The 15,192-nt window shown below is 46.8% G+C and overlaps 8 protein-coding genes across 8 annotated transcripts; 5 read left to right on the top strand and 3 right to left on the bottom strand.

The window, feature by feature from the left end:
• Nucleotides 1-629: 629 nt before the first annotated feature.
• Nucleotides 630-916, top strand: N7487_002266 (uncharacterized protein; the record flags this gene model as incomplete). The annotated part of the gene is given in 2 exon segments (XM_056870013.1): nucleotides 630-799; nucleotides 814-916. 2 exon segments carry the CDS (start codon nucleotides 630-632, stop codon nucleotides 914-916), a joined length of 273 nt encoding a protein of 90 aa, XP_056734797.1.
• Nucleotides 917-3,023: 2,107 nt separating this feature from the next.
• N7487_002265 (DUF3431 domain-containing protein) lies at nucleotides 3,024-4,075 on the top strand (the record flags this gene model as incomplete). Its single annotated transcript, XM_056870012.1, has 4 exons — nucleotides 3,024-3,193; nucleotides 3,251-3,838; nucleotides 3,909-3,951; nucleotides 4,007-4,075. The coding sequence occupies 4 exons, from the start codon at nucleotides 3,024-3,026 to the stop codon at nucleotides 4,073-4,075; spliced, it is 870 nt and encodes a 289-aa protein (XP_056734796.1).
• Nucleotides 4,076-4,602: 527 nt separating this feature from the next.
• Nucleotides 4,603-5,638, top strand: N7487_002264 (uncharacterized protein; the record flags this gene model as incomplete). Its single annotated transcript, XM_056870011.1, has 2 exons — nucleotides 4,603-4,641; nucleotides 4,712-5,638. The coding sequence occupies 2 exons, from the start codon at nucleotides 4,603-4,605 to the stop codon at nucleotides 5,636-5,638; spliced, it is 966 nt and encodes a 321-aa protein (XP_056734795.1).
• Nucleotides 5,639-8,326: 2,688 nt separating this feature from the next.
• Nucleotides 8,327-9,229, top strand: N7487_002263 (uncharacterized protein; the record flags this gene model as incomplete). The annotated part of the gene is made up of 1 exon (XM_056870010.1): nucleotides 8,327-9,229. One exon carries the CDS (start codon nucleotides 8,327-8,329, stop codon nucleotides 9,227-9,229), a length of 903 nt encoding a protein of 300 aa, XP_056734794.1.
• Nucleotides 9,230-9,571: 342 nt separating this feature from the next.
• Nucleotides 9,572-10,069, bottom strand: N7487_002262 (uncharacterized protein; the record flags this gene model as incomplete). Its single annotated transcript, XM_056870009.1, has 1 exon — nucleotides 9,572-10,069. The coding sequence occupies one exon, from the start codon at nucleotides 10,067-10,069 to the stop codon at nucleotides 9,572-9,574; it is 498 nt and encodes a 165-aa protein (XP_056734793.1).
• Nucleotides 10,070-11,339: 1,270 nt separating this feature from the next.
• On the top strand, nucleotides 11,340-12,437 carry N7487_002261 (uncharacterized protein; the record flags this gene model as incomplete). The annotated part of the gene is made up of 2 exons (XM_056870008.1): nucleotides 11,340-12,135; nucleotides 12,193-12,437. 2 exons carry the CDS (start codon nucleotides 11,340-11,342, stop codon nucleotides 12,435-12,437), a joined length of 1,041 nt encoding a protein of 346 aa, XP_056734792.1.
• N7487_002260 (uncharacterized protein) lies at nucleotides 12,424-13,071 on the bottom strand (the record flags this gene model as incomplete). Its single annotated transcript, XM_056870007.1, has 3 exons — nucleotides 12,424-12,675; nucleotides 12,728-12,789; nucleotides 12,855-13,071. 3 exons carry the CDS (start codon nucleotides 13,069-13,071, stop codon nucleotides 12,424-12,426), a joined length of 531 nt encoding a protein of 176 aa, XP_056734791.1.
• A 1,124-nt stretch (nucleotides 13,072-14,195) lies between these two features.
• On the bottom strand, nucleotides 14,196-14,720 carry N7487_002259 (uncharacterized protein; the record flags this gene model as incomplete). The annotated part of the gene is made up of 4 exons (XM_056870006.1): nucleotides 14,196-14,239; nucleotides 14,275-14,314; nucleotides 14,387-14,457; nucleotides 14,501-14,720. 4 exons carry the CDS (start codon nucleotides 14,718-14,720, stop codon nucleotides 14,196-14,198), a joined length of 375 nt encoding a protein of 124 aa, XP_056734790.1.
• Between the last annotated feature and the right edge of the window lie 472 nt (nucleotides 14,721-15,192).

Here is a 15,192-nt window from a genome sequence, read left to right as displayed (position 1 = left end):
CGAATATAGGAGAGGCTGATTTTTGCTCTATGTTCTTTGGAAGCATTGAATTGGTCCCATATGTGCGGGTGCCTAAGTGTGCCACCTAGAAATCTCTCCTTGGAGTAATTTAGTCATCCACTCTCAGCTTACGAGGTTAGATATAGCCAGAGTTGTAGCAACTTGCCTACCATTTAATTGATATCCAGTGATGGAGGATACTACGCCCACAGCTACCTGCCTGCACTGCTCAGTCGCTTTCCAATCTCGCTACACACTGAGCGAGCGTTCACAATATCTCTCTGGGGATTTTACGACGAGTCTACCTTGTACGCGCTATGCTGGGACAAAGTCAATATGTCCCACCCGGTTGATGGGCAGCGCAATGGAAAAAGGCCAGGCCCGTTAACCGGCGAAAAGATCGATATGGGAACAGTCGCAACCTGGATGGTCTTCCACTTTTCAGTGCACAAACTGGGACAACGTGAAGCAAGAAGCGCGTCTTGCACTTTCCTACGCCCGTTTAAACGACGAAGGAGTTTTCTATTGAATCTGCACCATACACCCCGCCAGCGGAGCTCTCATTTTCAAGCGGACTTTGACCAGCATGGAGATATACGAACCGCGCGTATTCCATTAGACCCCCCCCAATGATCATATGGGCTAATGGCTCACCCGGGTTTCCGGTTTACAAGGCTTTTTACGTCTTCTGCGGCAGCTGGAACCCCGCCTCATACCTAGTCGGCCGAAAGTTTCGCTTGAGCATTTCCGAGTTTTTCATCGGTGCAGCCCTAGTCCCGCCGGAAGCAGTTCAAGCCGTGTCTGTCCTACCAGTTATGACTTCCCGGATATCGCGTTCACTAACGCACTACCCTACGACAAAACGCAGCAAGTGATTCCTCAGGCAGACTTCGACGCAAACACCACATTCGTATAACCATTGTCCGTAACATAGATCCAGATCTGCCATAAACTGCGAGATTGTTGTGGCCGGCGTGGGTTCTCGTACATCACGTTGAAGCGCTGGCTCAAGACGTGTCCATACGAGACGGAGGACTGTTGCTGTACCTGTTATTTCTGCTACTTGGGCGTCCCGAAGCAGGTACCCTGCCGAGGTTGCCTACATCACTTTGTATAATTAGTTGATGTATACAATCGATTGATCCGTCAGTTTATATTTTTGCCGCCTTCTAGGTACATTTAAAAGGATTACTAGAAACACTGTTGGAAGGACGAGTGGAAAGACCACTAGAATGACGTATTATTACCATATATTTGACTATTTGTTAGCAGACTAAGCAGTTTGCTTGTTAGTTTCGGGGTATAAATACTTCGCTTCTAATAAATTGAAGAGATGATGATTCTTCCTCTCCTTTCACCCCTTCCTAGCAGTGACAATAAGACTGCACTAGCTAGGTATTACAGCAACTTACGATTGATGTACGCGCCACTGCCTGATTCCATATCCTTTCAAGGTTATGGACGATTTGAGTTTGGTCACTGGGCCGCACCTTCCCCAGTTGAAGCATCCCCCCACACTTTCCAGGTGACAGAATAGGGTCCATATAAAGAGCCGGTTCAAAGCCCGCAGGTTCTTGTGCACTACTACAATATCGCAACCGGATACCAGCCTACTTTTCGAGATCATGGGGTAACAGCACAAACCCGGCAGTGTATTATCCATGGGACCCAGTATGGCTAGGATGAAAGGATACGGGCTTTTGGTACAGTTTTGTTATGGAGGACGATTAGAGACTCTGATAGAACTTGGGGGGGGGCGCATCACGTAGTGTCCTCTGCTTAGGCGAACCGCACCACGGCACGGCGAGAGCACTCCTTTTCCAGAACTTTGAGGGACCTCTGACGGCGAGTGAGCATGTGAACATCAAGAAGTACAAGGACGCCTCTTTCTTTAAAGGGGGGTTTCTCTTGCCTGAAGGGATCCGACACTCGCAGATCATTACTGTGGAAGAGACACACCCGGAAGACTTCAGTGCCCCCAAGAGGAACTCCAACTCGGGGGTTCCTTTGCAGGAATGCGGTATGACCGCGTGAGAGTATTTGAGAGGAGACCTGTTCTAGTGGATAGGGGAAGAAAGGTTTGCTAGCGGACGATATGAATCTGGGCGGAGAATGGACCTCGGATTAACTTGCTTGAGAATATCATAATCATCATGATCCTTTACTATCCTATCAGATTTCATCTATATCTCAACGTCATTATAAGAGTGATCCAGGATGGCTAGGTCTGAGGAAACTTGCTAAAATAAATCCCGGACGTGTTGTGGCACTAGTGAGCAGGCCCTATGTTGTGCTGTGCTAAGACCGGCAAATACCAATTTTGTGTCAGGAAATGATTGCTTAGTAAAATAAATAGCACATGGCCCCCGGGGCCGGCATCATCACAACCAGTTTGGACAAATTTTAAATGTTTGATCTCACAAAATCACGCGTTCGAATGCTTTGAATACGGGTTGAGATAGCATACCCTTTCTACGTATGGAGTAAGGATTTGATTTGAATCATCATATTTTAGGTGGCTTTCTACTCCGTATGATATGAAGAAACAATGTAAGAGCGATTTTTAGGGAATTTGATCTCAAAGAAGAAATGGGGGCGGAATTCATCCAGGAGTGGAAACTTGAGGCTCGTCTATGACTGGCCCCCAAATGTTCGAAATCAGGTCAATTCAGGCCAGTTCAGGCCAGTTCAGGCCAAGCGAAGCCTCATGTGGAGCTTCCCGAGGTCCCTGAGATACGGGGGCGCCCAACGAGGCCATAGCGCATGTCTTAAGTGGAAGCTAACCAGTCACACAGGAAAAATAAATTCTCTTTCTTTCATTTTACTTCTTAATAAATTTCAAAATGAACGATAAATTCAGTCACAGCAGATCTGGAAGCCATGTATATCCGGCACGACTCAAGAGATCGATCATCTCACGGATTAGGCATCGACCCGTATTATCAGCATTCATAATATTTGCCTGCGCAGCTCTCGTGATCATAAAATTCGGTAATCAGCATCATTAAATCCAGTGCAGCCCTATGCTGAAATTGGTAGAATACTCAACAGAAAAGCTAGAAAAGGCCGCGGCGCTATCCGAACTTGCTAAGAGAACCCGAAGCTACAGCGCAAACTCCACAAAGGTCGCGCTGGTAGTACCAAAGACACGCAGAGATGACTTAAGATGGCTTCGTGATTACCTTCAAACACAGCAAGTACAAGCGCCCCGGTTGGCAGGTAGTCATACTAATCGGATGCCCATGGCCAGAACCGACAATACTCCGTTCATTTACACCATGGATAAAAGACCTGAGAAAGAACTACTCACTCCGCACTCCTCTCGCGGCCGTGAAGCTTCCGCTTATCTCTCGTTCATTGTTGACCTATACGAAAACCTCCCCGAATACTCCATTTTCGTCCATGCCGACCCCGACCAGTGGCACAACGATCTATTTGGCCCCCAAACAAGCAACACTCTGCCCAACCTACGCCTGGAAGCTGTGGATGCGATGGGATATTTGAACCTGCGCTGTACGAATAACCCAGGATGTCCGGCTCACATCCATACAAATAGCCCCTCTCAGGAGGATATTGACAGCAACGACGCTCGGGCAAACTTTCCGAGGATATACAAGGATATATTTGGTGATGATGCGCATGTTCCGGACACAATTGGAGGGATTTGCTGTGCGCAGTTTGCGGTCAGCCGAGCACGCATTCAGCAGCGACCTAAAAGTGATTATATTCGTATGCTGAACTGGGTGGACGAAAAGAGTGTTCCCTTCGTTGATAATTACGGTGTTGGGTGGGTATTTGAAACTTTGTGGCATGTGGTATTCGGTATGGAAGGGGTCCAGTAAGTGTCATCTGGAAGACGCACTCTCTTGGCTACTGTGGGATACTCATTATTACGTTTCTGTCTTCAGTTGCCCCGCTTACGAGCAATGTCGGTGTGATAACTACGGATGGGTAAGTGAAATTTCACTCCACTCAAAGATGGCTTCAGACTTACTTCCTCAAATAGTGTGGACCCCTGTCATCGGGCAAAACTCTTACGCCCATTAGGGCACCACAAAAGAAAGAGCTGAACTAGAGATAGGTGTCTAGGAAAGGGCACATGACTCTTTCCATAGGCATACGTCAAAAATCTTCGTCCTGTCTTAGATCTGAGTTATCCTTTTATTGGAAGGTTTGGCATCTAGCTTATGCGCTGGCAGAGTATCTGTACTTTGATCCGCCTACAGATTTGTCATGTATATGCTTATTATACCTACCTAACTCCAGGGTGATGCACACAGATCTCGATGGCGTTGTTTCATTTTTATTGGTGGAGGCGTCAAATATAGGGCGGACCCCACGGGGACAAGCAACATACGACCCGTGGTTATTAGAAGCAAAGTTTCGGCTTTAACTGTTAACTCCGATGGTTATAACCATTCCCCGATGTTTAGAACCACTCTCGGATGTTCACAACCATTCTCCGATGCTTAGATCCATTCTCCGACTATCTCCTCGCCGAGGTTCCGCTTAGTCCAGGGATAGCTTGAATATATAAATCACTATCGGCGCAACCTGTCAAACAGAAATTTAGATCCAGTCCCATCAATCATTCCTTTAATCATGTCCACGAAACCTATCACACGAGTTGCTATTGTCGGAGTAAGTCTACAGCCTCAATCCCTGTATTTTGCTGGGTTCTCCTTAAGGAGCAAATGCTGACCATCACCAGGCTACTGGCCGTATCGGCGGAGCCTTTGCTCAATCGCTTCTGCAAACAGGGCAACATACAATCACTGCTCTCACCCGTGAAGGTAGCGATGGACAAGTCCCCGAGGGAGTACAAGTCGTTCGAGTCAACTACGACGATGAAGCCTCACTTGTTAAGGCCTTGACTGGCCAACAATTCCTTGCGATTACTCTCGGCGTCCGAGCCCCCGAAGACCTTCATGCTAGAATCACCACAGCTGCCGCAAAGGCCGGTGTCCCCTATATCATGCCCAATGCATACGGGTACCCCATCACCCCCGAGGACGTGAAGGACACGGATTTATACGGAAAGAGTGCTCTTGCTCGAATTGCTGACGCTCAAACTGGTGCTTCGTCCTCAGTGACACTGCCATGTGGTTTCTGGTACGAATGGAGCCTGGCATGCGGAGAGCAATGGTTTGGCTTTACGATTAAAGACCGGAAGGTCACCTTTTTCGATGACGGCACTCGCATTGTTAGTGTCAGCACATGGGACCAATGTGGTCGCGCTCTGGCCGCTCTCCTCAGCCTGCCAGAATCGGGATCCACCCCTGCGCTTGCCGACTTTAAGAATAAGGATGTCCTGATTAATAGCTTCCGCGTCTCGCAACGCGATGTGCTAGATAGTCTGCATCGTGTCTTGGGCACCACAGACTCTGATTGGGAGATCAGTTACGAGAGTGTCGCCAAGCGTCTTGCAGACGGTGCTGAGGAGTTGGCCAAGGGTGTTTTTACGGGCTTTCCTAAGATGCTTTATGCAAGTGTGTTTTTGCCAACCAACCAGGAAGGTGATTTCGCAGGAACAATGGAGTTGGCAAATGATGTATTGGGGCTTCCTAAAGAAGACTTGGATGATGCGACTAAAAGGGTGGTCGATATGGTAGCTGGAGGATGGAGCCCCTTTGGCTGAATGTGATCATACCTACATTCCTGACTCGATTACTCTCTGGAAAGTGTTTTCTTCTTGCAATTGTTCGTTCAAGTACATAATACTACGTAGGAACTCTCCCCATTACGGGAAGATTTGATTTATACTATTATACATGGCCCAAGTTAGACACTTACTACTCGCTACTAACAGGAAAGAACCTCTTTGGTTACAAGTACGTACCTTTAGCCTTACTAAAGCTTTTACATATAGCCTGTATCTGCTACCATATGCGAGACCACTTCCACCTCCCAAAATACAAGGCACATTATGAAACGCTCTGGTAGCTAGATTGACGTGATTACGTGTTTATTTGGTCGGACTGCTGTTTTGTCTAACCTCTTCTGTAAACTTTTGCAGATCATACTTAGTGTTGATAAATACGAATGAAGAGAATGTTTGTTGCAAAGAAGAAAAAAAAATACACTTCACATAGATCTTCAAGATCCTACCTACCCTAAATAGTTGTAAATCTTCCACTTATGCGTTTGCTATTTTGCTATTTTGCTATTTGGCTTTTTGAATATAAACCCGCATCTATTTCTGTTTGGTGATGCCCAGTAAGCTGCCTATATTCGCCGTAGACTCGCATCTCTCGGTCTTGCTCTTACACCAAGTGGCTCACAATCTGAAACTCTAGTATCTCTCAGGGCCTTGCGGCCTTACATATGGAGTGCCTCCTACCCACTGTTATGTGGAGGAAGTGAATGATAGGAAATAAGCTGGCCGAGATGGCAGATATTCTCCCGAGTAATACAATCCTAACTACTTAGTAGTTTACCAGGCTGTAATTCCTTTTTTTTAGACATAAATCTCTTACTAGGCCTAACCAGTAAAGTGATGCTAGTAGCTACTGGCAAGGAAACTCGTCTGAATACTTTAATATACGACCATCCCTTTCTTATACAATTAGTTGCACTGTAATAAAAAATTGTGCCGGCATCCCGTCGGTGGGATGATCCCATCTGTGACTCCGTCGGGTAACCCCCACAATTCAACCTACCGATCGGTCAAACTCATGTGCCGTACCTAGTCTTCGATTACTGATCCCGAACGTTCTCGTGATTCAGGGCCTAAGTGAAAATTGTTTATCATGTAAAATGGGGACCTGTGAATTACTGTATCCGGTTAGTTTTGCCATTTCGGGTTTAGCGCCCCAATACGCCGTCACGTAACCTCCCTTCAATGCCCTCCGACATAAAACACCCGTCTCCGCCGCTCGTCTTCCCCTTCTCTCACTTTTCCATTCTTCTACCTCTCTATCTTGCACTCATTGTTAAGCACCTGGGATTTTGCACGCCCAATCGGACTCGCCGACTGCCCCATCCACCCCTGTCACTTTTGGTCACAAACTGCGGCTGATCCCTTGTCTTTCCTCCACTTTCACTCCTGGGACCGAAGTTATTTTGCCCCATACTACGGTATCGATTATTCTTCTACAGATGCTCACACTACCTATTCAATCTATTCGTTCTACAAATACCCAAATTGCTCTTTATCTGCTCACCTGATCTTCATTGTGTCGGCGATTTGGTGGTTTACCACGTCTGCGCCCGCATTGGTGATGCATCCTCTGACCCGCTTCTTTGTTCCCCCTGGTTGATCTCTACCTTGTTCTGTCGCGACTTGGTTGCCTGTTGACTGCAGGTGCTGCGCCTTGTCACAATCATCCAATGGCAATAATACCTCACCGATAGTCACACGTTCTTGTCCGAGCCTGTGGTCTAGAGCCAGCAGTGACGGCCGATTAGCATACTCAAGCCCTCAGCCTTGAGATGGACCCGAGAATAACTCTGATCCCGCAATAATTTTTGTCCTGTTGCTGAGAAAATGCAGACGACATGAAGATATCGATAGGGTTCTGGCGGATGGATCTCGCAGGTTTCTTATTTTCCCAGTATAGATTCGTCTCTCAATGAAGCCGACATGATGTCGAGTACACGACTCTAAACCATCAGTACTCCCAATCCAGCATCCCTAGCTATGTATACCTTCATCTGAGGTTACATCACACAGAATCTGATGTCGCAAATCTACACGCAGCTCCCAGGAGCGCAGTGGCGCCTGACTTTTCTCATGAGTCACATCGGGTCTTTTCTGGTGGATGTGCCTCCACACGATGATATCGACTACTGGCGAAAGTAGCTCTGCTTCGTGATGAGATACATATGGTCTTCGGCTGTGAAAACCATCCATGACCAAATAGTCACCCAGCGAATGAAGACCTGCTTCGATGACTACAGGGTTATAAAACATGAAAGCTGTGATGACTGTTGCAGCTAATCTTCGGTTTCTTTTGGTGTGCGGTCTCGCGACTTATTGTGATGATTTCGATCATTTGAAGATTAGTTGTCTTTTTTCCTGATAGACCCGCATAACCCAAGTAACTACCGCTAGCTCTGAATCTCATGTGGTGACTAGAGCACGTAATTCCGAATTGGGCAGCGACAGCGGCACTCGCTTCAGTGATTTAAGTCTCAATTCATAGCAAGTTCGCTGAGTGTCTTGGCGGCACCTTACCATGTGATCGTTGATACACCGCCCGCATTTCATGCCGGCATTATAAAGAGTAGCCTTGACGCGCTGTTGCCAGTTTCCCCTTTCAACCTTAATATTCCCTTTAACTCTTCGGACTGATTTGATCACTTCAGATACTCATCTATGCTCACAATGAAACATTGGTTAATACCTCGCTGTGTCATGCCCGATTTTACGTGGCCAGACAACGTCCGGCCGGTCTCTAGCGATCGAATACCATCGACTCCTCGGCCAACGCACCCACGGCTGCGTAAATTTTGGGGGTTTTTCCACAGATATCTGAGACGCTTTTCTCGATCTTATTGCGACTGGGTCGGAATATCCTATGATAATCAGATTGCTCAGCTTCCATTTGGATTGATCTTGAAATGGTCCGATGGTACTCGAATCGAGGAAGTGTTGTCTATGCAAGTTGCACGAAGAGCAGGTCTTCCAGTCCCAAGGGTAATCTGCTATGGCGAGCATACTGACACACCCCATGCGCCGGTCTCGATTCTCATGACTCGCGTGCCCGGTGAAGAATTAGGCCAAGTTTTTGAATCCCTCAGTGACGAGGATAAAAATTCAATTCTAGAAGAGCTTAAAGGCTACCTAAAAATCATACGAGGGTGGTCAAGTCCCTGGGGTGGGCAAAGAATTTGCTCTCTTCGAGGTACCTCGATAAGGAGTGTCCGCCTTCCCGGTCATTTTGCTGGTCCATTTGAGTCAGAGGCAGATTTCAATGAGTACCTCATACGGCCTGCTTGGTCGGGTGGTTTCTCATCAGACACGGAATACAAAGATGCACTCAATCGCGTCAAAGTGATGGGAAGCTTGCCTCATCGCGTTGTTTTTACCCACGGAGATTTAAAGCACCATAACATTCTGGTACAAGGGGGCAAGATCACCGGATTTTTGGATTGGGAATCGGCAGGCTGGTACCCTGAATATTGGGACTTCACTACTGCTTTGAGGTTCACGCAGGAGGATTTTTGGGTGGTACAGCTTTGTGATCAAACTCGGTGGAGACTCATATTTGGCAGAGATGGATTGTGAGAAGGCCTTGACTTCTCTGACCGGCGCTTCTTACTATTGGTAGACCAGTGATGTCTTATTGGCCTCTTTTGTATTCATGCTTTCTGTTTCAATCAACGTTCACCGACCATATTTCGAACCGCATACGCGAAATCACCAGTATATTGTTGGAGACAGTAGACGTATAATATTGTAATCTAAAGCCATAGGATAGCTACCACCATAGAACTTGTGGCATTTCCTGTAATCCCGTGCCACTTGAGATTACCGAGAAACATACCCGCACGTCTGCTGCTGCATTTAGCGATTCGCAATTTGATGAAATTCGGGCGCTCAACACACCTTGGTCATTGGAAAGGTCTCTCATAATCCGCACAGAGAGGAAGCTGCCAATGGCCGCGGCTGGACATTGTTTGCGGCAGTCATAGCATTTGCGTTTCCCCAATTCTTGACCTCGGTCTCTAGTGCTCCCAAATTGTTACATTTCAGTATCACCTGTCCATTGATGGTCTTTTGCAGAAGAGCCAGAACCCAAAGGACCCAGACACGGCAAGTGACGCCTGGAACATTTAACTGATTGTCGTATGTCCTCATAGTCTGATCCAAGTGACCTTCATATCCCACAGGGACATCAGCAATTCTGAAAAGCCCGACAAGAAGAAAGGATTTAAAGACACCCGCAGTAGGTCCATGGCCGGGCAGCCAGCCACTACCTTGCTGCGTGATGTGGTATTTTGTGCCGCCAGTGTCGGGATGACGATGAAAGTAGAGGCCCCAGTGGAAATCATTTGGAACTGGCGGATGATTCCGAATAAAAAGGATGATATAAAGTCCATTGACTTTGAGATTTGCCAAAGACATGATCAATTGCGGTACGAGAACACAATGTGGTGCAGTGATATCGTTGTAAGTTTGCGGTTGTTGGTGACATGCAGTTCTGCTGGAGAGAGCATCTAATATATAGTTTCGTTCTGCGCCTGAGCACCATCATTGAATGGTCAGGCGCGCGCCAGTACAGTCAACATTACATACTTCATGAGGTAATTGCCATAAATAGCCTTCCATAGAGTAATCAGCTAAAAGCCGTTGTAGAATACACCGCGCGCTACACTGCGTTGTTGACCTTGCTTGGCATGCATATGCAATGCAGGTGAAACTTCCGTGTACAGGTTGCCACGGCGAGACGCGCAACAGGGGACCTTGATTTTGGTACCACCGAAGACTGTTTGCTAACGATTAGACCAGTGGTGAACAGCACCGCTGTGTACACCATATGAGGAGACAGTGGGTAGCGACAGGGGCCTTGTGGTCGATACCGGTCAAAAGTACGCAATCGTACGTCTGTATTTAGATGAGAAAACAGCCGGTTGATGCTTGTCATCAATATAACTTGAGCTGGGTCGGGCCAAATATCGAGTAAGCGGGGAACCCTGTCATCCTGGGCGTGCTCAAGACAGAGAACGGGAATAAGTCCAGGATTACGGCGGCTAATAGTCCATCACTATAGCAAAGATCCACTCCAGCTGAAAAATATTTGAGCCGCAACCACCTATTCTTGGCTTGAGAGCTTCCGTACTTAGTTTTCTGCTGACGTGGCCTGCAGCACGCGGTTTCGCAATGACAAATATGCATGTAAGCACGGACTCAGTCGTCGGAAAGGTGACTGGCGGCTACATACTGGCTGCCATTGGCCATAGAACGGAGCAGCCAGCCACTCATAAATTCAAAGCCGCTACTTTTTATCGAACCTCAAAAACGTGAGTGTTGTTATACTTCAAAATGCGGGGTTCGGTGTTACACCACATAAAAAGTTATATCAAATCTGGATATATCGCCAAGTAAATAGCGTCAGCTGGAAATAAACGGTAAATTCAGCAGCCACGCATCAGTTTAGCTCGAGGCTGCGCTATAGTTTGCCAGCCAATAACCATGCCAATTGGCTGGGACCTGCTTCGATCCGCCAATAAAGCTCTCGCATTTTCGTGACTTTCATCCGAATGTGATTCTCCAGTCACGTAGTCAACTAAACCAACTTGGGATAGGCTAAAGACCGATCCGCCTTTAAAATACCATTACCCTCCCGTTTTTGCTGTTTGTTCTTTCCTGAGTTGCGTCTTCTGCCTATCTCATCATGTCTGCCGTTGTGGTTCTGTCGCAGTTTGATTCACTGGTAAACAAAATGGAATCAGTCAGCTTGAAGCTCTGTCAAAAACGTATTCGCCCATCTACGGACCAATTAACTGAGTTCCGAGGTTTATACACACGATTCAAGGCGACATTAGCGAATTTTGATGCTGGAATACAGGGATTGTTGGCCATCGGGTACCCCGATGAAGAGGATATTCGACTTGCAAGTCGTGTCCGGTCTGCCAAGAACGATACATCCTTTACTCCATCGACGATGACGACTCTGAAAAGGAATCTAGTTCTTATCTTTATGGGGCCAACGACGTTTACTTTCGAATCCAAGCAAGTGAAAACAAGAAATAAGCAGACTGAAACGAGATGTGCGACACTTAGATCTCAGCATGCTCATGTTATTCTCATGTGGGCGATGGCGCTTCAGCCATCTGCCTGGAAAGCTTCGGGGGGTATGACCGACAAGACCTTTCACTTTCTCATCGAAGACCTCCATCACGAACGAATCGAACAAATTCCGCCACGAATATTCGAAACTATATTATCTCTCGCAAAGGAGGGACCTCTAAAGGCCTCTGGACCATTTCAAACGTTCATCGAGAAAGTTTCCAACCCCAGCGGTGAACAACAGTCATCCCTTAAGCGAAGACGTATAGAAGAGACGCCGATGGATTCGACTGGATTCGAAGCAACCGATGAGGGTGGGCCAGAAGGAACCTTGGCTACTGAATCGCGTGAAATACATCATAGCCACAAAAATAATTCAACAGCGATACAGCAAAACAGACGTGAGATACCATGACTATCTCGATATTCATACAAGGCATCTTAATAACAAGAAACAGAAATCGACTACCGATGCTCTTCTTCGCCTATCTCCAATCTTCCAATGTTAGGAGATAGGCTCTTCAATGCACTTCAGAGCAGTCATCAATGGCAGTGGGAGCGCACAGTTGGGGGGACAGAAACATCCGATTGTTTGGCCGCGCTCGTACCAAAGAACCGAAGTCAAGATATATCCATCAACCTTTTAGTGGGCCATAAAGATGGTCTCCAGCTAATCCATGAGCTGAAGGCTATACGCGTTTGAAGACAACGACTGCTCCAATCACGCGAATCTCGAAACCCGCTGGTACTGGACCTGTTTCTTCCTTCGATGGATCCTCGTTCTCCCAGGATGGCGGAGAGTCCATGTCCGCGTTCGGATCATAAACCATGATTGAATCTCCCTTCCCGGTAATTTCCCTATCGTAAGGTGTTGGTCGGAATAGTATGGCTCCACGTATGTTGTAGATCTCTCCTTCTATTGCATCGGTTCCCAAAGAGGCCTTGTTTTGATTAGAATATACAGCCGAAGGAGTCCGGGTGGGGATGGCAGACCTCGTTCGGCATCACCATGCTCACAGTCGATATCGATCCGGAACCGAAAGATGAAGCCTGCGCTTGTTACTTCGCATTTTAGCAAATTAGCATTGCTTGTTGTGAGGACGGAAGGAATTATACTTACAAGCCCGGTGTACGAGGAAGGCAAGATGGTCTGAGGCTTTAGTCGAACGCAAAGCGGCGTACGCAATTCCTCGGCCGACTATGTTGTGCGATGGCGCTGGCAACTCGGTGCAAAAATGCAAGACAATCTGCGCTGAAGGCGGGCAGAGGGGTTGAAGATTGAGGATTGCCAGGTGACCCGAGGGGTTGCCCCACCTAGGGACAGAGTCCAATTTCATCGGGCAGCAAAGGGTACTTACAATAATCTCACTTCCTCTGCGCCTCTTCTCGTCAGAGGTGAACCGTCGCTCGTCCACCTGTTCGCATCAGAGAGAACAGTAGAAATGGCACTGCATATACTGGGCTTCGATTTCTGTTTTACATCGCACTGTTCTTAATGGTCATTCCCTTGCACCTCCTTGCACGCTTAAGGCGGCTAGATCAGCCTTGGCCACTAATTCTGCCATAATTGTGCGAGCCTACAGCTACAACAGCACAGAACCCGAGACAATTATTCCGGTTCGTATATGTATTCAAATTGATATTATTGTTTTGCGCAGCTCTGACCGGTATTTTAATGTTTCTTTGCCGGTGCTTAATTAACTGTTTGCTTGCGTCGGCCGATCACCACCTTCACCTGCGCCTGCTCCTACTCGATCCTCTTTTTTTTGTCAACTCGGATATACCTATCGTGATGATTCTTTGGCCGCTTCTTCTGTGTCTCGATCTGCGATCTCGTTACCGATCACTCCTATTGAGCGGAAGTCCAACTGAGATCTGTCCGGATAGCTTTTTCCCACAAACAGCCGGTTGAGGCGACCTCTCAACAGAGGGCAAAAACGAACCACTTTCAACAAAAAAAAAAAAAAATCGTACCATATGGAATAGTTCTTTCACAAATATCGACTCCTGTGCCCGCTATTGATCGACCCTGCCCTTGGAATACAGAAATAATAAAATTCAGAAAACGCCAGTCGAAGTCACAACCTTCCTCAAGCTAATAATGGCGACTTGGAGCTAACTATGCAGCGGGTAAGTGACTGGGTTTCCGATGAGGCCAATATACGTACCGTCGTTAATTGGACCCACAGACATGGTCTTATAAACACAAGGATTGTCGTGCCTAGTGAGTAAAGCAAAAGCACGATTGACCCCATCGCCGCCAACCAGAGAGCCTTGTGATGCTTAGATGTCGTCGGATCTGGATGTCGCCAGAATACATTGAAAGTAGTGGCAGCTCCATACATAGGCTTCATGCATGTAGCCCAAAACCGTATGAATTGTGCGTTAATAAACCCTTGGCTGACCAAAATCACGAACGTGTATAACACAAGCAAAGACCTGCGATGTTGCTGAAAGACCGTTAGTAAGAGACCTTCCATGTAAGATCCAGTTCAGACTTGCCGGCTGGTAAATGATCAGGGACAAAACAACAATCGTACCAACGAAGAATAAGGCCGCGATCATGTGAGTCAAGAATGACTGTAAAGTTGATATACAAAGATACTGTAAATGAGTGTCAGCGTCGACCTCGCTTATATCACCTGCACGTACCTCGTTCAAAATGAGCAAAAGTAGCACGACGCCGACCTCCACGGCAGATATTGAACGTAATAGATCTAGCACTGGGTAAGAATGACTTATCATCTAACAAACAAAGCTGCTTACCATTATCTGCGGTTGTTCTTTTCAATGCGAGCAGCATGGATGCAACTGAGCCAAGAATAATAATGCCACCTATCATGATCTGGCTGTAAATGAGTTGTTTCTTGTTCCGCTTTCCCTGGCTTAATGCCTCCGTATACAAGAGCCAGAATGCAAGGCTTGCCACAGAACAAAGCGTTGCTGTTGTCGATGCGACCAGATGGAATATTAGATCTAGTTCCATGTTTCTAGATTTCCTTTTCATCGAATCTTTGACTGTAGTCCGCGGGACTAGTCGTCTTTAAATAGAAAAGAAGATCCAAAATACATTTTTTTTCTGTCTGTCCAGTCCGGATGATCTCTTAATTGTTCCTTTCTTCCATGGATGAAACCTCGTCCATGTTTGGCCTCATTTGATAGTCGATTAGTACGTTGTTTGACTGGTATTTATGGGGTATTTTGGTTGACATGTCCAAAACGGAGTTAGGCCTGGCACGGAGAAAACCAGGCGAAAGATGACTCCCATTAGAAACTCGAGGGTAATACAATCATGTGTTGAGATTGACACAATTTGCATCTATCCCGAGCAGGTATAGCGCTTGTGAAATAACGCTTGGCAAAGCGATATTGGATGAATCTCACTAAAGGATAACTATCAACAAAATGCCATTTGTCAGATTGTCATTTTCCCATCTCAAACCACAGTGTAATAAGGG

The sequence above is a fragment of the Penicillium crustosum genome (assembly GCF_028827405.1).
Source record: "Penicillium crustosum strain IBT 35664 chromosome Unknown utg000001l_segment0_segment0, whole genome shotgun sequence".
Taxonomy (NCBI): Eukaryota; Fungi; Ascomycota; class Eurotiomycetes; order Eurotiales; family Aspergillaceae; genus Penicillium; species Penicillium crustosum.
This window is presented reverse-complemented; position numbering and strand designations above follow the sequence as displayed.